At 41.3% G+C, this 22,545-nt stretch overlaps 1 protein-coding gene and 1 long non-coding RNA gene across 2 annotated transcripts in view; both read right to left on the reverse strand.

Annotated features, from left to right (window-relative positions):
• Nucleotides 1-22,073, reverse strand: part of Hers (Histone gene-specific Epigenetic Repressor in late S phase) — a 46,841-nt gene extending 24,768 nt beyond the window's left edge. The window contains exons 1-4 of the mRNA XM_070219150.1: nt 21,911-22,073; nt 21,129-21,506; nt 16,569-19,596; nt 15,048-15,692 (exon numbers count right to left, since the gene is read on the reverse strand). Of these exons, the coding sequence (XP_070075251.1) occupies nt 15,048-15,692; nt 16,569-19,587 (3,664 nt within the window). The 5' untranslated portion in view covers nt 19,588-19,596; nt 21,129-21,506; nt 21,911-22,073. The remainder of the gene's footprint in view (nt 1-15,047; nt 15,693-16,568; nt 19,597-21,128; nt 21,507-21,910) is intronic.
• Nucleotides 1,253-2,194, reverse strand: LOC138913956 (uncharacterized). The gene is made up of 3 exons (XR_011419850.1): nt 2,093-2,194; nt 1,799-1,874; nt 1,253-1,389 (listed from the first exon to the last, which is right to left on the reverse strand). It is a non-coding gene; the product is annotated as an uncharacterized lncRNA (long non-coding RNA).
• Nucleotides 22,074-22,545: the final 472 nt, after the last annotated feature.

Consider the following 22,545-nt stretch of genomic DNA (forward strand, 5'->3'; position numbering starts at 1 on the left):
ACAAACCACCTTTGAAACAAGAATCGCCTTTCTTGTTTTAAGAAATATTTTTTCTTGTTTTTATGGTGGCTTTCTAAAAAACCCTTTCTTGTTTTAAGAAATTTAATTTCTTAAAACAAGAAATATTTTTTCTTGTTTTAATGGTGCCTTTCAAAAAAACCATTTCTTGAAACAAAGGTGAGGTCGCCTTTGGCAAAAATTCAAGAAAGAATTTTCTAGATTTTAAGGAAATTCTTCGATTTTTTTTTATGAGTGTACGAATGAATAAATCAGAATCAGAGACCCGCTTTAAAAGGCATCAGAGTCTCAGCGGGCAGCGCAAAATATCATCGAAATATATCTTAAAATGGCAAAAACCAACATTTAATTCATTATTTTTTAGATTTCTATGTTGATCTTTCCGTTTCAAAATAGGCCTGCCATTAAAAATAGATTTACCTCATTATGGTATTTTATAATGACATCATTGTTATGAAGATTATTATTATTGTATTATTCAGAAGAGAAGATATATAATATTTAATTGAATTGCATTGAATTTTAAAATTCAAAAAATCCCTATTTTCTATAGAAATCCTTTCCAATAATTTCATTGGCCAAAGCTGATCTGTCGTTTTGTGTAGATGGTGAGCCATTAAGGGCAATGCAAGCCGGACGCAACGGAGAAAGTTTTTCGGGAGGAAAATGCGCGCTTGCCTCAATTTTGGAGAATGGAGAGTAGAGAGTGGCCAAAACGACGCTATACAAATGGCCAGAGATTGAGTGAAAGGGATGGCCTACACTCATAAAAAAAAATCGAAGAATTTCCTTAAAATCTAGAAAATTCTTTCTTGAATTTTTGCCAAAGGCGACCTCACCTTTGTTTCAAGAAATGGTTTTTTTGAAAGGCACCATTAAAACAAGAAAAAATATTTCTTGTTTTAAGAAATTAAATTTCTTAAAACAAGAAAGGGTTTTTTAGAAAGCCACCATAAAAACAAGAAAAAATATTTCTTAAAACAAGAAAGGCGATTCTTGTTTCAAAGGTGGTTTGTTTCTTGTTTCAAGAAATTAAATTTCTTAAAACAAGAAAGGGTTTTTTAGAAAGGCACCTTTTAAACAAGAAAAATTCTTTCTTGTTTAAATTTTCTTTCAAGAAATTTTATTTCTTGATTTAAGAAATAATATTTCTTGAAAGGAAGTTTTATATTAACACTGAAACCCTAAAAATAAAATGTAACTTAGTTTTTTCTTTTGCTTATTATATTTATTTACATTTAAAACATTTAACACTTAACATTTAAACATTTTTAAATAACACATTTTTGACTCAAGAAAACATTATTATTACCCAAGGTCTGTTGAACTTCATATGACCTACGGTGATCCATTTTCTTCGCCTTTCCTCATCTATAAAAAAAGAGTTATTGGGATATCAATGATTTGTTTTTAGATAAACAACTTTTTTGAAATAATGTAATGTTAATAATAGCCAAAATACAAACACGTTGGACAGACGACCGAGAGAGAGGAGCAAGACAGGTAGAAAATGAAGGGTTGAAAATCGAATTTCAGAGAGAGAGAGAGGCACGGGAGAGACACGTACATACAGACATATATATTTACATACAGTCCCTTGCGCGAAGGGAGACCGAATGTAAGCAGGGCAGATCGTGTCAGTTTTAAGAAGGAGAAGAGAGAGAGGAGCAGAATATGAAAGGGTTGAAAATCGGGTTTCAGATCGGGTGAGCCGCGTACATGCATAGATATTTACATGCATACATAAGTATGTCAAACAAATACAACATATTTTTCTTACCTTAGAACGTTTTAAAACAAAATTACAGCTTCGACAAACAAATTATTTGGCTGATGCAACTGCAGGTATTTTCACTCTGAAAAATAAATAAAATGCGAGTAATAAGATAAAGTTATTATAGAACTGTACACCCACAAATTTATGTACAATTGTATGTATGTACGTAGCTCTTAGCTAAAAAACAATTCACCTTAATTGGTATACGCTTGGTAAAGAGATTTGAAATGTATCCTTTAATTACATACATACAATTGTACGCCCGCTATACAAAAAATTATATACATATTTACATACCTTTGAATATTCGGAAAAAGGCTTCACCTCTTATCCGCTTGAAAATCACGTCCATCACTCACGAATTTTTTTCACAACTGACGCTCGGATGATCAGAGAGGTCGGTAGCCGGGTAGTAGTCGGGCCGAGTAGGCCCTTCGTCCCACTTCGTTTTTCTTGTCGTTAACATTCGGCAGCCGAAGGAATTCAATGGCTACTTTCCTATATTCTAGGGTCATTTCATTCATATATTCAAAGGTGATTTTGTCATTAAATACGTACAAAAATGTTTTGGCTGCGACGGCAAAACAAACATATGAGATTTTCATTTTTCTATTTTTAAGAAAAATTCTTTCTTGAATTTTTTCCATCAAGAAAGGTTTTCTGTATTCAAAGGACAATTTTCTAATAACAAGAAATTTTTTTTCTATTTTCAAAGGTAGGCCGATTCAATGGCGAGATTTCCAAAATTTAGAAATTAATTTTTATGAGTGTATGTTGGCTAATGTCTAATTTGTTTTTTTCTATTTTCTTTATTGTATTTTCCAATGCATTTGTATTTCTTGATGCGCCAAATTTATCAAGCTCTTGACCATCCATTGTTGGCAAACTTGTTTGACGCCACTTCCCTTCCTTTACTTTCTCCTGTCTCTCTTTCTCTGCCGATAACGTGTCTCTTTTCTCTGGCGATAACTTGGCTCTTTCTCTGGCGATAATTTGGCTCTTTCTCAAAGCGAAATCCCCCGGTAATTGAGAGTGGGTAAGTGGATATGTTTCGACATTTGCAGAGCGCGAGATTTTTTTTTTGGCACTCCGAAGAGTCGGACTTAGGGAACGGAAATGGAAACGGACACACATGACGGCCAACAACTGTGAGATAAGATAGAGCAGTGCAGAGCGGGTCGATCGTACACTGGAAAAATAGATGCGTTATCTCTATCCGAGTTCTAAGGAACTGTTATGTGGGAAAAAAAAAATTGTAAAACGAAATGCTTTTTTATTTGAATACTGAGATCAAGTGAATTCTTGACAAAACCCTACGATCTATAATCCCAAAATTAAGATCTGATCAAAAAGTTCATTAGGTTCATACTGAAATTACATCTTACACCATCTTTAAAAAATATATTAAAGATCAAGGATCGTGTAAATTGTACATAATACAATAAGTTTTGCTCATTCGTTTTTTATTTATTTAAAATATTAATTGGCCAATTTTCGCAAAGAAACAAATAATAAAATTTAGTTTTATAACTTCCTAGCTGATCGCGTTTAAGTAAAATTTCTTGAAACTCTAAGTTTAATTCTTGATTTTTCTATTTTCCGGCCGTTTTTTTCCAAGTGTCAAGGTGGGAAGTAAACTGCGGCGGGGGAATAATGAAGTCAAAACGGTCACGCTTACCCGCACATTGATGGAAAATTATAATGAGCGGCGTGAAGAAGCGGCGGTAGGCAGTTGGGGAAAACGAAGAAAAAGAGCAGCAGATGATGAGGCAACCACGACGGACGTGAGAACGGAACGAAAACGAGCCGTCGAGAAGCCGAGAAGCCCCCGTCCCCGTCCAAGCAGGAACGAACGATGGAAGCGTCCATCGAGCGACCAAGGAAACTTCGAAACTTGGAATCGCCCAACCATGCAAATGAGACCGAAAGCCAGCGATCGAGGGATTTTCAGACCGGGGTTCCCTCGGCTCTTTGGTTCTTGGTTCTTGGTTCCTGAGGTTGCGAATGGAACGCACCGCTGGAGGAGCGCGATAATGCAGCCCGCCGACAGCTCGCATCCATTAGTCGAGCCCATCGAAATCGGAAATAACCTAATGACCTGCAGCATGTGCATATGTAGATTTCAACAAGGAACCGTGGCGATCTTTCATGAATACTATAGACTGAATATAATGATTTGGGAACCTTTCTAGCACAATCAGTCTTGTATCTATAGGATTTCTGATTTAATATCTAATAAGGAGTTCTATCCCAAACTAATATTATTAGTTTTTTGAGATCATATTAGATCCTATATAACTATGAAAACAAAAACGATCATTTTTTTAGATTAATATATTTTAACAAAGCTCTTTCTCTTGGGGTGTTAAGTAAATATAGATGTTCTCGACCAGCCCCATTCAATAATGACTTCCTAGAACCCAAGAACCACTGAGGAAACCCACTGAGGAGACCCCAAAAGCATAATTTGCATGTTCAAGTTTCGCAGTGCACTTGAGCCTGCCACCAGCACTTTCATCATCATCATAATTATCATCATCATCAGTATCATAATAAGCATTATTATTGCTACACTACAACTCATCAACATCAGACATACGTATATGTATTTATGTATAATATATCCCAAGGGTTTTTCGCTCGATGACAGGCAGCTGCTCCTGACCAGTTGACCACTCGACAACCTTGACACAAATGAATGCGAAAATCGAAGGGCGAAGATGGGCGGCAAACTGCAACTGGTTCGCAGTGGGCGTGGCCGTCATAACAACAACATTACCAACAGTTTGGGATGGGAGGTAGATGGAGAGGTACGCAGCACATAGACTCTGCTGCCTGGTTACCTGGGCCGAACTCATTTGCCTAATAGAACAATTATCGACGCCTATGGCCCCTGTGGGTCTACTGCGGAATAGTCTGGGCATTATTATGGTCCTCTGGCCTGGACTTTGGACTTTGGAACGCAGGAGGACGAGACTTTAACTGGGTGTTGCACAGCTATTACGATGATTGTGTCCATGATAGTGACGATAATTACTCTAATGACGGTAGCAATAATGGCCACAAGTGGGGGCTGGTGCTCAAATACCTTGTCGATTTAACTGAAGCCTTCAATTACATTTCCTACGGCATACGTGTGAAATATACATAAGCTTTATAGACGGGTTGCCTTTGCAGGATAATGAGTGAAAGCGAAAAAAAAAATTTTTAATGGGTTTAATGGCACTGAAAAATCCAAAAAAAAATAGCAACAAATGTTCTGATACCAATGTAATATAATATAAATATTTTTTTAGCTTAAAAAAACACATAAATTTAATTTCTTACTATTTAGAACTATTTTTAAGTTAAACGTTTAGTATGCCATTAACTGGGGATACGCAAATCCATTCTATAACGAGAAATCCCGCCCACTTTTTTCGCCCAACTGCTCCATGTGCCTTCCACATGTGTTTTCTGCTCCTTGACCTTCTCCATCCGCTTGCAAATCAACTTTGGCGCAGAACAAGACAATGAACGCCGTAATGAATAAACACAGAGGCGTCGCGGGGGGTTTTTTGGAAAAGGGGGGAGTGCAGGCAGAAGGCAGCAGGCAAAGTGCAAAAGCGCATTTAACGGATTTCGCTGGCAAAGGAAATGCAAATAAGCGACAAGGACGCGAACAAAGAAAAGGGAGGCAAGCCCAGGGAAGGCCATCCAGTGAACTATGTGTTTTAAAAATGTCAAGGCTCCTTTTTCGGGGGGAGGTTGGGTTGTAGAATGGCAGAAGGGTAGAATGGGAGGGTGGTGGGCGGACAGGACAGGACAGGCAGTCAGCGCAGCACAGCACAGTTTCTGGCAACCCTTTTGGCCAGCAAGCCAAATCCATAAGCCAGTCAGCCCTCAAGGGCAATTCGGTTAACAAAACAATGGCCACGAACGGCGAATCCGACGACAATGTCGGCAATATGCAGCTATATTGTAAGAAGCTGAAATTGAAAATTGCAGAGGGTGGCGTTTACACTTGATTCCACTTTCGAAAATAATCCACAGACCCATTGGGAACCCATAGAAACAAACTGTCATATTATCTACGAAGAAATTGTACGGAAATCTGGTAAAATAGACCGAAAAGGAAATAGTCTTATTCTTATTAAGTATCCAATTTACATCAATAGGATCAGTATTAAATAAATACGGTATATTAAATTGAAGCTTTCGGTATAAATTCTGTATAAACTACAAAGTATAAAATTAATAATATTTAGTGTGAAAATTAACAACAGAATACATACTTTATATTATTTAGTATTAAATCAATACCACAATAATATACTACATCTAGTATATTCTAGTATTTTCCAGTATATATTACCTATGTTGCTTTTTTGGGTGAAAGCCACTACAAACAATCATTTTATATGTTTATTTAACTTAAAAAAAATATATAAATCTAAATTTAAAAGCTGCGAAAAGCTTCTTAAGAAAGTGAGGCTACGAAAACTTTGACTTTGCGATGTTAGCTTTGATTCTTGTTTTTTGTTTCTTGGGACCAATTTAATCACAATTAAAAAGTTTTCCCTGAAGGCTAAAGGCACTGACCTTCAACTTGTGAAAAACAGTTAAAATAGCATAACCTTTTAATGAATACCGGCAATGTACCTTTTCAAAGTTTTGGTTTTTTTTTTAACATAATTGCTTTTGTCAACGTGGCTGCGTTTGAGAATGCCTTGCTCGTTTTTTACCTTGAATTCCTGGGCATTCGTTGTCGCATTTTCCATTTACCAGTCGACCATGACAATTGTCCACCCATTTCCATTCCACCCGCCCCCCTTTTGATGACATTGACTCGTCATCAGAGCAGCATAAAACATTAGCATAAACGCAAAACATAATCCGGCTGCCGCTAAACGCTTTTGCACGCCAATCATTTCTGTGGCCAGCAGCATTTTCCACCTCCTTTCCATTGCCACGCCCCCTGTTTTCCATCGTTTTGTTTGGCTGCTATTAATGCTATTGTTGATTTTGTTCACTTTGTGGCTTTGCGTGTCAAATCAGATTTGGAATTTCTACTGCTGCAGGAGAGCTTCGGGCGAATTTCTCCCCTTTTCTATTTTCCATTTTCCACTTCCCCTTTTGTTTTGCTGTTTTCCCACTTGTGTGGCTCCACTGTGGAATTTAAAATTCGCTGGTTTTGTTTACGAGAGTGCGACATACGGATGCTAATCAAGGAAGGCCAGTGAAAATTATGATGGCGGTGCTCGCAAAATATCCTGCTAATCTTGGATGATTTGGGGAAACTACATAAATGGATCTAAAATAAAGGATTTACGATGCTCAGTAACATTTATAAGTTCCTAACTTAAAATATTAGTAAGGTCTAATTTAAAAGCCCCTTAAATTCGTATTTAAAATTATATGTAAGTGCCCCTGATTATTTAAAAGCCTTTTTATTTTGTCCCTTAAACCAATGAACATGCTCCGCTGGAAGGACAAACATTTCAGCACAATAACCATGGAGGAGGGCGTAAATCACTGGCATACAGAATCAAACAGGTGGGCGGGGGAGTGGGCGGGGCAGTTGGTGGGTGAGTGAAAGGGAAAGGACAGCACAAGTGGCAACAAACAATCCAGAGGTAAACACCGGTGGCGATGGTTGGCCCCGAAAATTGAAATGTGCGTGTGCAGTGAAATTGCGTTCGAGAGCAGTCGCCACAAAGCTCCAGTGAAGCCACCCAATCGCCACCCAAAACGGGAACTAATTGTAACCAACCCCCCAACCCTTTGTGGGTGGCCAAGGGGGTTAAAGGTCAGCAGCTCGGTTGTTGCATGGCCGAACTGTTCGACCAGCCAAGCGAGGCCAATATTATCATCAATGTTCCACAGGAACTGACACATCGATGACAAAATCCTGTGGTGGTTTGTGGGTGGTTTGTGGGTGGTTCTAGATAGGGGGCACTACGATGCAAATTCGATTTCGTGGCTTGGCCTTGTGCTGGATATTGAATGCCAGCTGATTGCTGCGGTTTGTCGTGGCGAATTGCAATTCAATTCAATTCGATTCAATTCGATTTCCATCGATGCATGCCTCTGCGTGCATTCATCGCATAAGTGGAATAGTGTCGAATAGTGCACAGTGATTACTTATACGCCCACACCTGTTTAAAAGCCACCTGCCACAAAGGGGGTTGAGCCACCAACAACAACGTGGATGACAAATAATTCATTTCACCAGTGCACTTTATTAGTAAGACTCCCGTTGACTCACAGAACTTAATGAGTAACGCCTTTTGTGGTCATTCGAAATTGCACTTTATTTCACATTAGCCATAAACGGGTCATAAAAACTAGATCTGATTAATGTTTATCGATTAACAGGACTATCTACTTAGGATCGAAAAATGCAATATAATATAGTATCTTGTTCACTGACCCACAGTTATCAAAGAAATACGATTATGATTAGTTAAATCATCCCATACTTAATGATAAAGAAATCCGTTTTTCAGGGAATTGCCAAGTGTATTGGCCAAATGCTATTTGGTTTCGACCGCAGTTCTAAGAATCTAAAAAAGACACCTGCCACCCTAATCAGCCCCACTTTTCACTCTTCTTGTACTTTTTGTAGTCTTATAGAAACAGCTCCGGTTAAAATAATAGTAATATTTTTCTACATATTTTAAATATTTTCTCTAATATTTTCTATACATTTTGAATATTATCTAAAATATTTACTATTCATTTTGAATACTATCGTTAAATTATAAACTTAAAAAAAATGTACAATTTGTCTTTTGAGAGAAATATGACTTAAGATGCTTATAATATTCTAAATTTAAAATTGTTGTATAATAAAAAAGGGAATTTTTATAGTTTGTAGACCAATATAGTAGTAGTTTTAGGCAACAGCTTTTTTAATCTACAGGTATTACTATTATTTTGGGTGCTACTGTATATGTGTCACGTTGAGTTATTTTCAACGCAAATTTTCGAATTTATTTTTCGAGCATTGGTCGCGTCTGTTTTTGATGGCCCGAAGGTGAATGCGGTGTGTGTGTGTGTGTGTGTGTGGAGTGTGCGGCAGGGGGATCCCCAATATGCATTCCCATTCGCATTCCTTATCCGCTGCTTTTATGCTTTTCTCTTGCACATTTCCTCTCTCTTCTGTTTCTCTCCATGTGTTTTGGTGGCTCTTATTTTTTGCGCTCGTTCATTTTATGCTTTTTTGCTTTTTTGGACATTGCCAACGATGGCATTTTTGTGGCCTAAATTCATGGCAACAAAGTGGGGAGCATAAAGGGGGGTATGCTCGGGGGGCCAGGGGTGGCGAAACGTGGACAAAAAAGGGGGACGTGGCTGCATTGGTGACTGCAATGTGTCAGCGGCAGTTCGCCTCTGAATGAATCTGTTTACATTTTCCACTTTGATGTCTCTCCCTTTCCCTCTCCCTCCGAATCTCTGACTATCTCTTTGTCTTTTTCTCACCCACACGATCTTGTTCTTTGTATATAAAATAAAAAAACAAAAAACCCACCCACCCACGAAATCTTCTCATTACTGTTTGATAGCTGATAACAACCTTAAGAGCAGTGTCCAAGCCAAAGTGGAACGAGAAGAACTGGGAGAAAGGAGAATGACAGAAAGGACAGTGGGAGAAAGGAAGGGCAATAAAAAGAAAACTAATTGTAAATTCCTTGTCATGATATGAATCCTGAATGAAAGAGGTTTGACTTAAATTAAGTCAATTCTATTTTAATTAATTTCAAGTTTTTTATTTCAGTAAAAGTAAAAAATTATTTAATAATTTAAAAAAATTTTGAACTGTAAACACACACCTTTGCCAAGGTTTTAGGTCAACCTATTAGGACAATCACTAATAGGTTTTAAATATATTTATGAATACTTTTAGACAGCCTTAAAAGTGATTTTAAAACTTCTCAGCTTTTTATAGACATCTAGCTAATCCAAAGATTTTAACTACTTAGAAAAAAACCTAAAAGTATGGTGTAAGAAATATGGCAGAATAAATTGGTATATATTTTAGGACTTTCAGACAAAAAAATAATCGGAGTTCTCTTCAAATCAATCTTTTTAAAAATATTTAAAATGATTTTGTTCTTTTTTGTTACCAAATAAAATTGTTGGGTATTATGGCAAACGCTTGGTAGATTTTTCTCAGTGCACGCTTTTACCAACACACTTAAAGAAACGGCGACTTAGGAGCACCGTTAAACGATGACGAGGAACACAGAGCCAACAAGAACAAAAAGGTACGAAGAAGCAGATGAAGTTGCAAGCAGACGACAACAACAATTGCAACAGCAACAGCACAACACCAACAACATCTCAACTGGCTGCCAACGACTTCTAAAAAAAAAGAAAACAAAAAAAGCGAGACAAGAGCACAACGGCAGCGAGAAAATTGTTCAAGAAAATTCTTATAAGAAATTAGCAAAAACGATGACGACAGAAGCAGCAGCAACGATGCGATTTTGCCGTTAGCTTTTTCCCCCCGTTTTTTTTCCTTTGAGTTTTTTAGTTGGGTGAAGTGAAACGTCAGGCAGACAGAGGGAGACAGCGAGAGGGCGGAGAGACAGAGAGAGAGCGAACTGGACCACAGCGAAAGAGAGAAAAAGAGAGAGCGCGCGAGAGAAAAGCCAAGGCGCGACTTGCAGCGCGGCAGCAACAACGAAAGCAAAAGCAACAAGAGCAGAAGCTGCAGCCAAAGGCGAAAGACAATTGCAACGCAACCGATTCGATCAGGCGACCAAAGTGACGAAATCGACTTCGCAGGACTTATAAGAACTAGAAAAATATCTAGAGTTTAGAGATAAGTCAACATTTTAGAGGATCAGTGTACGGCGAATATGGATTGACTTAAAAGTCTGAATTGGAAAACCGAAATTCGGTAACAGATTGTAGGTGCAGGCTAAGAAAAGATTTTTTAATAATGGTCTCCGAAGTACCATAAATTGTCAGAAAACCAACACCGAAATTCGGTAACAGATCGTAGGTAAAAAAGAAAGGATTTTTCAATATTCTTCTACAAAGTACCAAAAATAAATACTTTTTTTCGATAACATTTCACCAAACATCGCCTGAAATCAAAATCCGAAATTCGGTAACAGATCGAGGTATACAAAAAGAAAGGATTTTTCAATATTCGTCTCCAAAGTACCACAAATAAATAATTTTTTTCAAGAACATTTCCCGAAACATCTGAACCGCGGCCTTTTCGTCGCCTGCACCCTTGGACGAAAGAGCAGTTTTCAGTCTCCAACTGCCGGATGCTTGGGCTTTAGCTTTTTCTCGCTGCCCGACGACGACTACGGAATATAAATGTATATATGGGCAGAAAAGGGGGTTAAAATACAAAAAAATAAAAAAAGAAGGAAAGGAAAAACCACACACTCGACGAAGGAGAGCAAAGGCAATGGCAAAACAAAATATTGCAGACACAGAAGCAAGAAGGAGACGACTAAAAAATTATTTTGTTGTTCATAAATCAGTTGCAATTAAAATTAACTGGGGGAAGAATGCGAGGCTTATTAGATTTGTGGTCAGCGGCAGTTCAGCCGCTCGCAGTCGGCGTCGCAGTCGCAGTTGGCGTCGCAGTCCCCAGAAGCCGGCACGCGAGTGCAATTTTTTCCTATTTTTCTTCTTTTTTTTTATTTGGGGTGGGGCGCGAATTACACTTGTGTTGAAATTGCTATTGCATTCTTGCACATAATTGACACACACAACAACAAAAAGTAGAGGAAAAAAATACGTTTCACATTTGGGCTTTTGTTTTTTTTTTTTTTTTTTTTCTTACACACTCGCGGCATTTGTTTAAAAACAATCAAAGGCTTGAAGCACAACGATAATTGCCAGTTGTTGTTGTCATTAAAATAATTAATCTTTTGTTGTTCTACAAGTGCCGCTTTTATTTATTAACACAAACACGAAACGCACGTTACGTATACGCAATGTGCTCGCTGTTTTGTTGTTACGCCCTGCATCATGTTGATGACGTACGAACATCAGCATAAGCGTCGTCGTTAGTCACGTAATTATCGGCATCATCATCATTATCATCGTCATCGTTCTGATTTGTTGTTTCGAGCAACAACAACAAGAGCAACACCCATTATCACGAACACGCGCAGGCCACGTTACGTATACGCAACGTTGCTTGGCACAGCATCTTTCTTTTTTTTTGTGTGTTACCCACGAATTCGAGCGTTTCTCAGTCTCAGTCTCTCGATTGCTCAGTTTCGCAGTTTCTCAGTTTCTCGACTTCTCAGTCTCAGTCTCCGTTGCCGTCGACGTCTAAATGCGAACTAAAAATCGGATAAACACGGCGGAACAGGCGGCAGTCCGGTCCATTCCGTCCGGGTGGAGGAATAAAAAGGCACAAGAAGCGAGCACCGAGAATCGAGAAATGAGGAGAAGAAGAGCCGGCACAAAGCGGACGAAACGCGGCCAAAAAGGCAAGCGCCAAATCCTTTTTAGCTCTCTCGTTGGCTTGTTATCGCCGCGTTGGTAACAGAGACGCAGCAGCCAAAGAAAGGCGAGTTTGGCTTGAGTTTGTGTTTGATTTTGATTTTCATTTCTGAGCTCTCTCTTTCGGCCACTCTTTCTCTCTCTTTGGCATACATACAAATGCAGTGCGAGCGTGTGTGTGTGCAGTGCAATAAGGGTGAACCTTATTGGGCTAAAGAGCTTTAGCTGGGTTGCAATAAACGATGCAGCAGCTGGGTATAATATTTAATATAGAAATATTTAAATTTGGATTTATCAAAATATATACAAAATTTGTTTAATTCTTAAAATAAATTATATTATGGATTTTTAAAATAATTTTATGGTTCAAATGTAGCACAAAGTTCATTAACCTGCACTTACGCTAACTCCATAAAATTAAGCTATTTAAAATTCCAGACTGTATCTTATACCATACTTTTAAGCAGTATAGGTTTAAATTCTTTTTATTAAATTATTAATATTAATCACTATAATGATTGACATTTAAAACTTGTATGCCAACTCAAAAATCTCAAAAAATCAGAGGAAACCGGTGACAGGTCCACCCTGGCGTGCACTGTGTTGCGTGTGTGTATGTCAACACGGATGAACGAACGTCAAATAGAACATGTGCTAACTGTCAGCACAGCGCAAAGTACAAACACTCACGCGGACATGAATGAAGTTGTGTGGTGCGAGGGGGAGTGAGGAGGAGTTTCAATGGGAATGGAAATGAAGATGTGAACGAGGATGTGAACGTGAATGAAAACCCCCAGTTTTCCCGCCCCATGCAACTCGGGGGATAGCCTACTTAAAGGATGCACCCGACAAAGGCGACGACATCGACGCCGAGCACAGTGGATAATTAATGAGTTCGGATGGAGATGTAGTCCGCCTTGGATATGAATCAATGGGGCGGAATAAATGAGTTGGCATTGAGCGATCCTGCGAATGGGGAAAAATGCTAAACGAATCAATCTTCTCCATTTGATTGTTTACTTAACTCGCAAAAGGAAAACGGTGGATCGTGGGGTATCCTACATTTTTATTATATTTTTTTGAGCAAAATAAAGGTACACTAACCCACCCTAAATAATAAGCTTTTTACTACATATATCAAAAGCTAACAGATTTGTATTTCCAATACTTTAAAATTTTTGAGTTTATTTTAAAGAATTTATTTTTAAACCTGCATAAATTTTATCGTTTTATCGATCATATTAATTTAAATCGATATGCGGGGCTTTTTTGGCGCCGAAAGGCAAAACCCAGAGAGCACGCCCTATTCCACCCTTTTTCATCTCGTGCGAGAGAAATGCGAAATAAAAAATATGCTGCCTGCTTTTAGGCGTTTAAGCACAACTTTTGTAATATGCATTTTGCCTCCGTCATGTCTGTGTGTGTGTGTGTGTGAGTGCCTATGTGTCAGTGTGCGCTAGTGTCTGTGTAAGTCGAAAGGTAAATGACATCAATGGAGGTTGGCTGGCTCCTCTCAGTCGCTGCCTGCAGGCTTGCTTACTTTTTGCTTGCATTTCGTTTCCGTTTGCTGCTTGCCTGCTTCTGCTTACAGTTTCCGACTGCGGCCAGCACTAACACAGGCGCAAAACTACACCCAAACACAGACACACAGACACATGCAGACAAGAGGCTTATTGGGCTCGCGCCTAAGTGTATGCAGATAAAAAAATCATTGATTGTATTTTATAATATTCCCAGTTCAAAAGGATATTACTCTTTTGTAATGATCATGTGTTAAAAAAATATTAACATTTTTTAACATAACATATTAACTTGGAATTTTGTGGATTCAATTTGAAATTGCCTCTAAAATATTAGAAATATATGTTTCATTTTTTTTTTCCTGTGTAAGCAATTCTTCTTGTCGTCGACCGCAAGAGGTGAAAGATGTGCAAAGGGATTGAAGCGAGGAATTGCGGAAGGAAGGAAGCCAAAAGGACATCGCCAATCCGCACACATCTTTGCGCCTATTTAATAACTAATCCCCCAGCCACAGGCCGCTTTTCCAACCCCACCCGAAACTTAGCCGACGAAAAACATCAGGCAATTTTTGTGCTGAAAACTTTTTCCGGCAAGAACTCAATTTTTCGTCTATTGTTTCGCAATAATAGAAACCAAAGAGAGTTCTAGAAGATTCAGCGGGAATCTAACTTTTCTTTTCTTAGCAAAAAAAAATTTAAAAAAAATTAAAAAATGTCTGGCATATTATAGTCAATCGATGACAACATTGAGGCATTAATAAAACACTTCTAGCAGCTGATTTGGTTATAAAAATATTATAGCTAAGTTTTTAAGTTCCTTTAAAGTTGGTCTTCACAAAAGAATATAATGGTTTTAGCTTAACAAGTTTCCGAGATAATTTTGTTAGACATTATTCGCAATAAAAAATGATAGGTGTTTTAACCAGGGTTTTAACACCCATTATATGTATATACCAGCTTATAGAATATTGGTTTGGCTCTAAACATATTCAAAGATAATTAAAAATGTATAATATATAAAATAAATTATATATATCATCCTATCATGTATACCAGCTTATATAATATTGGTTTGGCTCCCAACATATTCAAAGATAATCAAAATTGTATATTATATAAAATAAATTATATATATCAACCCATATATTATCCCATATATCATCCTTTATAATATCCCACATATCATCCCATATATATTATTAAACTAGCATAATATCATACCGATTAATGGATACCTCTTAACATTATACTTATTATCGAGCACTTACCACTGGGATCATGGTGCGGTGGCCCAACGCCGGGTCCCGGCTGCTGGTGTTGGTGCTGGTGATGGTGCAGCGGACTCGGGGCGCAGAAGGCGCTCGATCCGCCCCCCAAAGTGGGCGGCGGCATGCCCACGCTCGAGGGCGGCGGATAGGCGCTGGCGCGATACGATGGCGGCGGCGATCCCACGTCGCAGCGCTCGGGCGGCACGGTCACCGGATTGGGAACGGGCACGGGAACCGGGACCGGAACAGGTGCTCCCGGCGGCGGACCATAGTGACCCTGGGGCGGTGGCGGCGGACCGCCGTAGTGATGCGGCGGCGGTGGAGGGCCGCCATGATACTCGGCCGCCTGCTGGTAGTGATGGGCGTGGGCCGCATGGGCGGCGTACTGGTGCTGGTGGTGCATGTGCAGCACCCCACCGCCTCCCGGGGCCAGCTGGTGGGCGTGGTAGGCGGCGGCGGCCGCGGCCGCTGCGGCAGCAGCTGCGTACGAGGGCGGCGGCGGACCGTGGTGCTCGGGCAGGGCGTGCTCCGTGTGCAGGCCGAGATCGGGGGCGTGGTACATCCCGGCACTGAGATGTTCGCCGGGCAGCAGGACATGCGGTCCCGTCGGCGCTGCGTGGACAGGAAGCGGCGGCGAGCTGTGCGCTGAGGGAGCACATAAAACCCAAAGTATTAGACCAAAGTATTAGCTTACGTTCAATTAATATATAGAAAATATCACTTTCTTTCAAAGAAATATTTTTTTTTCAGGAAATAGATATTTATATATATTTTTTTTTTAATATGGATATTTGTATGGCTCTTAAAAGATTACAATAAATTGTATACCTTTATTTATTTGCAAACATAATAAAAATCTTTCAAATATCAATAATCCCAACAACCTAGTAAAGCTAAAAAATCTAAAAATTTTACAAATAATCTCATCTCAATAATCTTAAAATTATGTTTTAGTAGATTTGACCAAAGAACTTTTTACCCCAAGTGACACCATATAAATAATTTACGAAGACATTGGTAAATTTCTTTCAAGAAGAATTCATTAGCAACAATGAGTGAAAAGAAACACCAAAGATATATTCATTTTTAAAACTACCTACTTTTTAAATTTAATAAAAGGAACCTAATATTTGCGCTTACTATCTTTTACTTTTTTGGTTAAACCTTTAATAACAAGAGATGCCAAAAAATATAGCCAATAAATTGGCTGATCAAAGTAATAAATTCTATGTAATAAATTAAAAAAAAAGCTACCAAAAAAAAACAGTGTGGTTTTGTAAACAACTTTAGAGGTAAAGTATTTAAGTTATTATTACTGATGTCTCAGAAATCTATAAAGTTTTCTGGACTTCTAAAATTTTTCCTTTATATGTACACATAGAGCAGAGTTCAAGAACCAATTGAATTCGGGTGTTTTGGACTAGATTCTTCTTCGGGCGGAGGTGGAAATTATGTTTTATATTGGCAGATATTTTCCAATTTTTAAATAAATAAATAAATAAATAAGTTTGGAGTGCTCACCCTCGCTGAGTCCGGAACTGGCGCCCGGGGGCAGCATGCTGGAGAGGGCGCTGAGCGGCGTGTAGGACTTGGGTGGCTCAACGGAGCCGGGCCGCAGGACGCGCTCCTCGGTGACGCTCGACTGGACGCGGTACTGCATCTTGCAGTAGGCCTCCTGGGCGGCTCCGTTGCTGGCGTTCACGTAGACGCCGGTGATGGTGACGTCGGTGTCCTGAACGATGACCACCGACGAGGAGGTGGGCCGGCTGCAGTCCTTGGCGTCCTTGGTGCTGGCCGCCGAGTCGCGGTAGCCGGTGGTGGTGATGGTGGTGTCCGTATTCGTCTCCTTGGTCTCCTTCGAGTACTTGGAGTCGTTGCTCTCCTCGATGATCGAGTGGCTGGACATCTTGCCCACCGCTGAGTCCTTCGAGTCCTTCAGCTCGTTCTCCCGCTCCCTCTTGCGCTCGTTCTCCCTCTCCTTGGTCTCCTTGGGCTCCTTCTTGATGTGAACCATCTCCGCCTTGATTGCCGCCTTGCTGGTGGTGGCGGGCAGGGTGTCCAGCTCGTCGTAGCTCTCGAAGCTGCTGCAATCGCTGGCCAGATTCTTGTCCAGATGCCGCTCCACCTCGTAGGTGGCCGCCACAATGGCGCTGGCATTCAGGCTGGCCATGCGCTTTCTGGCCAGGATGCCCTTGTAGTCGCCGATCAGCTCCTCGGTGAAGGCGGTCTTGCGCTTCTTGGGCAGCTGCTTCGGTGGCTTCGGCTTCTCTTTCTCCTTTTCCTTTTCCTCCTCGTCGCTTTCCACTTGGACCGACTTCTTCTTGCGCTTCGCCTCCGAATCATTGGATGCCGTCTTCTTGGGCGGCGCCTTCTTGGGCAACTTCTTCTTCTTGACCGGCGGCAGCGGCTGCTGGAGCAGCTGCAGCTCCTCGGTCTCGCTGTCGCTGTCGAACTCCCAGTGCTTGCCCACGCCCCTTCCGCCGGGCACATAGCGTAGTTCCCTGCGCGGCTCCGCCTCCTTGGGCGGCGCACTCGAAGTGGCCGCCGTTGGCGGTGGCGCTGGACTAACGGAGCCCTTGTCCCTGTCCGTCTCCTGGCGCGGCGAATCCTTGTGGTTGTCCTCGTCGCTGCCGTCCAGCGTGCGAATCCGCGGCGGCTGCTGCGTCGCCTTGGAGAGGCCCAGTTCGTGGGCCGTGCGGGATTCGTTCTCGTAGAGGCACTGCACCTTGGCCAGTGCATTTAGCGAGGCCATCCTGTGACGCTTGGGTCCGCTGTAGGCGCTCAATTTGCGTTCATCCTCGGAGGAGCTGCTGTCGGCGGAACTGTTGCTCGCCGGCGGCTCCTTGGCGGTGGCCTTTCCCTTGGCTGCTGGCTTCTTTTTGCGGCCCGAAGGAGTGGGCGTTGGAGTGTTTAGCTTCCTTTTAGTTTGCTTCTTGACGGAGCTGCTGGTGGAGGTGATTTTACTAGCTGCTGGTTCGGACTGCTGTGCATTGCTCAAGGGATCTACTTCCTTTTCCTTGGGTTTCACCTTCACCTCCTTCTCCACCGAGGGTCTCTCCTCCTTCTTCACCAGCGGCTGCTCCTCCTCATCCACCACCTGAATCTTAACCTTCTCCGGTCGCTCGAACAGCTTTAGCGGCTTGTTATCCTCGTCGGAGAACTCGCGCAGCTCCTTGAGCGACGGCAGCACCATCTTGATCGGCTCCTCGTCCTCCGATCCCGACTTGAAGTCGTAGATATCCTTGGCTCCGCTCCACGAAGCAGGCGTTGCCTTCTGGTGGAGAGCCTGTGGCATGCGACCCTTGGATCCCGCCGATCCCGTCTTGGTGTACTTCACCTTGGGTCGCTGCTTGGCTGGCGGTGGTGGTGGGGGAACTGGTTGCCCTGCTGCTTCTGCAGACGTAGATGTCGGTGTGGGAGTGGGTGTGGGCGTTGGCGTAACCGTGTGCGTGGCCGTGGGCGTTGGGGTAGCCGAGGGTGTCACCGTCGGCGTAGCCACAATCTCCTCCAGCTCCATTTGCACCGATTCGGTATTGGAGTCCGGCAAACGGGAAGTGTTCTTCGGCGTGATAACTTCCTTTTTCGGCTTGACCACTTTGGTGGGCTTGCTTAGCTCTTTTTTGGGCTGCTCCTGCTGGGCGGGTTTCTTGCCGGGATTCTTAACCGCCGACTGCTTGGAAGTGGATGAAGTGGCGCCGCTGGGAACTGAGACTATCGTTGCAGCTGTCGTTTGTGCTGATGATGAGGAGGAGGAGGATGATGGCTCCACCTTGGCCTTTTTAGCCTGCTGCATCGTCTTCTTGGTCGGCGCCTTGGAGGCCAGAGATTCCTCTGGAGGGGATGGAGGAGTAAGCTCCTGCTCCGACTTGGGTTTCATCTCTTTATCCACCTTCTCCGCCACCTTCTCCTTATCCACTTTATCCTTCACTGGCTCCGGTGAGGGACGCACTCGCTTTACCGGCGGCATCTTGCCGGGATTAAGGCTGGATATCACCTTGACCGCCGCTGCCCGCGACTTGGTCTTCACATTCTCCGAAATGGAGGACTTGAGCACCCCGTCGTTGAGTCGCTCCTCGCCGCTGGGCAGCAGGTTGTCGAAGCCATGGATCTTGATGTCCAGGCTCTTGAGCATCTTGTTAATGGCCCGCGCCTTCCCGTCCTCGTGTCGCTCCTCCGGCGACAGTTTCAGGCTGTTGGACGAGGAGGAGGCGGCCGATGATGAAGTGGAGGATGTAACTGTGGGTTTTCCACCACTCTCGGTGGCAGTGAGTCCTACTGATCCCGATCCCGATGCCGTGGAATCCTTGCCCGGCTTCTTGGCTGCACTGGAATCTGCCGTCTTGCTGGCCGACGACTTCTTGCTGTCCTCCGCCTCATCGCCGCCGCTGGAGGCTTTCGTCTGCTTCCCGGGCCGCTTCTTGCCCTGGCTTGCGGAGGCCGCCGCAGCTGCTGCTGCGGCCGCTGCTGCCGCCGCCGCTGCCGCAGTCGCCGTCGAGCGCTGCACTCGGTCAGCGGCATTGGAGCGCTTCTTCGAGACCATTTCAGAGGGCTGGAGATGGAAGAAAATAAAGCGAAAAAATTGCGAGGTTAGTGAAAGTTATATATTTTAATTTATTTTTTTATACTTTTACTTTCCCTAATCAGACATTGCGTAAATATATTTATATTTTTTTTATTTATTTTTTTTTTAGTCATTTTTTTTTATCCTATTAAAACCTTAATCAGACATTGCGTAAATATATTTATATTTATTTTTTTTAATTTTTTTGTATGTTCTTCGTATTTATTCCTTTACTATCCTATTAAAATCCTAATCAGACAGAATATAAATTTATTTATATTCTTTTTTTTATATAATTTTTTGTTCCTTAAGTTACTATCCTATTAAGACCTTAATCAGACATTGCATAAATATATATTTTTTTTTATCATTTTTTTTACTCATTCCTTTACTATATTTATTTTTTTTATATCAGCAGATGAAAGATGGAACCCACCTTCACTTTCAGCACATCACTTTCGTTTCAACCCCCACCCGCCTTTCTTTTTTCTATACATGCATCTTTTCCCCTAATTCAGTTCAAGTGGCCGCACGTGACAAACAATGAAAATGGAAACGCCAGCTACACGAAAGGAGGGAAAATGTCTGAGGCTGCACCCCGCCTGGAAAGAATCGTTCTACCTATTGGTAGACAATGCCATACACCGATCCCAAATATAAATACAAAAAGTACTCATCAATGAGTAATTAAACTAGCAGCTATACTATAAATTTAAAGGAAGCTTTAAACGCCGATTTCTTAGACGATTTGAAGGTTTTAATCCTACTTTAAATTTAACAAATGGACAAAAAAGCAGCCCTAAGTTTTGCCAACATTACATACCATAAAAAAATTAAATTAAACTAGTTTAAAAAGTAAATAAAATAGGTAGTAAAAAAAGATAATCTATTAAAACAATTGACAAAAGGCGGTAAGATGAATTATATTTTTGTTGTCTGGTTTAAACTTGAAAGCTAAAAGCTGTCTTTATGTTTTTTTATCTATTATCAAAAATTCATATTTATGTAGTCATTATAAAAAAACGACAATTATGGGAAAAATCGGAACAACAATGTAATACAATATTATGTATTTAGGAATATGTTTTATTTAATTTATTTATTTTCTTAACCTTTAAGCATAGGCTTTAAATTGCATTTGAGGTAAAATATGAAATATAGACGAGTCATTTCCAATTCAAACTTTGAATTGCCATAAATATTCATGGTTAAAGACAGACAACCTTTCGTTTGTATTTCGTTTAGTATTTGCACCCCCTTATTACAAACTGAATTATAGTGATTCATTCCAATATTTCTCTAGTGTTAATGTAGTATTTAAATTTAAATAAAATGTAAAAGAACATTGAATTTTCCTTAGCCAGCGATCACTGTATTTCCTCCCAGTGCGTCCACTCTTCCTTTCCTTTCTCTCCCCCTCCGCCTCATCCTCTTCTTCTCTTTCCCTTCCCAATCTCTCTTCCCTGATCGCTTTTTTTTGGGAGGGGAAATGGAACCGTTAGAAAGCCAAAGTCACTCACCTCTCGCTCGCACCTTTAGTGGCGCTCGCTTGCCGTCCCGCTCGCTCTCACTGCGCTTTGGCCGCTGGTATGCTGCAACTGCAACAACAACGGGAATGGGAACTGCAACTGCATGTGCAACAACAACAACTGCAACTTGCAACATGGGGAGAATGGCCAGCGGAGGGCACGTAAGTCCGTTGGCCGCCCATCTGCCGACCTTTTATTTACGCTCCTCGTTGTTTTTTATTTTGCTGTTTTGTTTGTTTGCTTGATGTTTTTTTACTTTTTGCCCACTATTATTTATGTTTCTTTATTTGTTGTTGCTTCGCCACTTTGTGGTGGTATTTGTTGTTTTTTTTTACGCCGATCGGTTTTCACTCGAAATTTGTGCGGCGCCTAAAAGTGTGAATGGGCGTGTGTGAGTGAGTGAGTGGGTGGAAGGGGGGTCGGGGAGAACATAAACATAAACATTTTATACACATTTCGTCACAAAATTGAGAGGCGCAGACACACATACACACACACGCCTGCACTCGCGCGGTGTATCAACAAAAGAAAAGCCTCTCTCTCCCTCTCATTTGCACAGAAAAAAACACACACACAAACGGTGAACCAGGTGGATTTCTCCGAATTTTCATTTATGATTTTTGGGCTTTTGCAATGCCGATGTTATCTATGTGCGTAAGATACGTTACAAGAAAACGAGGAAAAACACTTTTACGACCCTCTCCCTCCCCCTCGCACGCACACACATACACACACACACCTTACACCCCACACGCACACACACACACAATTACATTACGAGCGCTTCGCGTGCGAAAACATGATGCAAACTTTTCCTATTGGAAACCAATTATGTTTTCCATCCGAGATCAATAACATCGCGCCCAAAATCAATGCATCATCAAATGGTGGGGCTCACTCAATAAACAAATCACAGGAAAAAAAATAAATAACCCAACGCACATTAGAGGTGGAACTGGAATCGATGTTTGCTTACGATACTATCGATAGGCAGGCTTAAGGCGGTGATTGTACTCGCTAAGCGAACTCTACTAGGATGGCAACGCTCTGCCGGTTTGTGTACTTGCTAAGGCGTGGTGTACTTGCTAGGATGGTGTCTTTGCTAACTTAGCCGCGTCACCCTCCTTACATGTTGGTGAGACCCTTCGGTCAATTTCTGTTATATTTTCGGTATATATCGAAATATACCGACTGTGTCTTATAAACGGTCTCTCCAAAATGTTTGGAGTGTGACGCTGCTAAGTTCGCGTGTGACCGTTTGCCGCTTAGTGCGTACGCAAACCTATCTTTTGATTTATGGGCAGCACTTATTTCAAATTACTATTGAAGCGGAAATTCAAATTCCAAATATTTCCAAATTTCCTTAAAGATTGTCGCAACTGCACTGATAAAAGAATGCCGTAGAATT

The sequence above is a fragment of the Drosophila takahashii genome, chromosome X, assembly GCF_030179915.1.
Source record: "Drosophila takahashii strain IR98-3 E-12201 chromosome X, DtakHiC1v2, whole genome shotgun sequence".
NCBI lineage: Eukaryota > Metazoa > Arthropoda > Insecta > Diptera > Drosophilidae > Drosophila > Drosophila takahashii.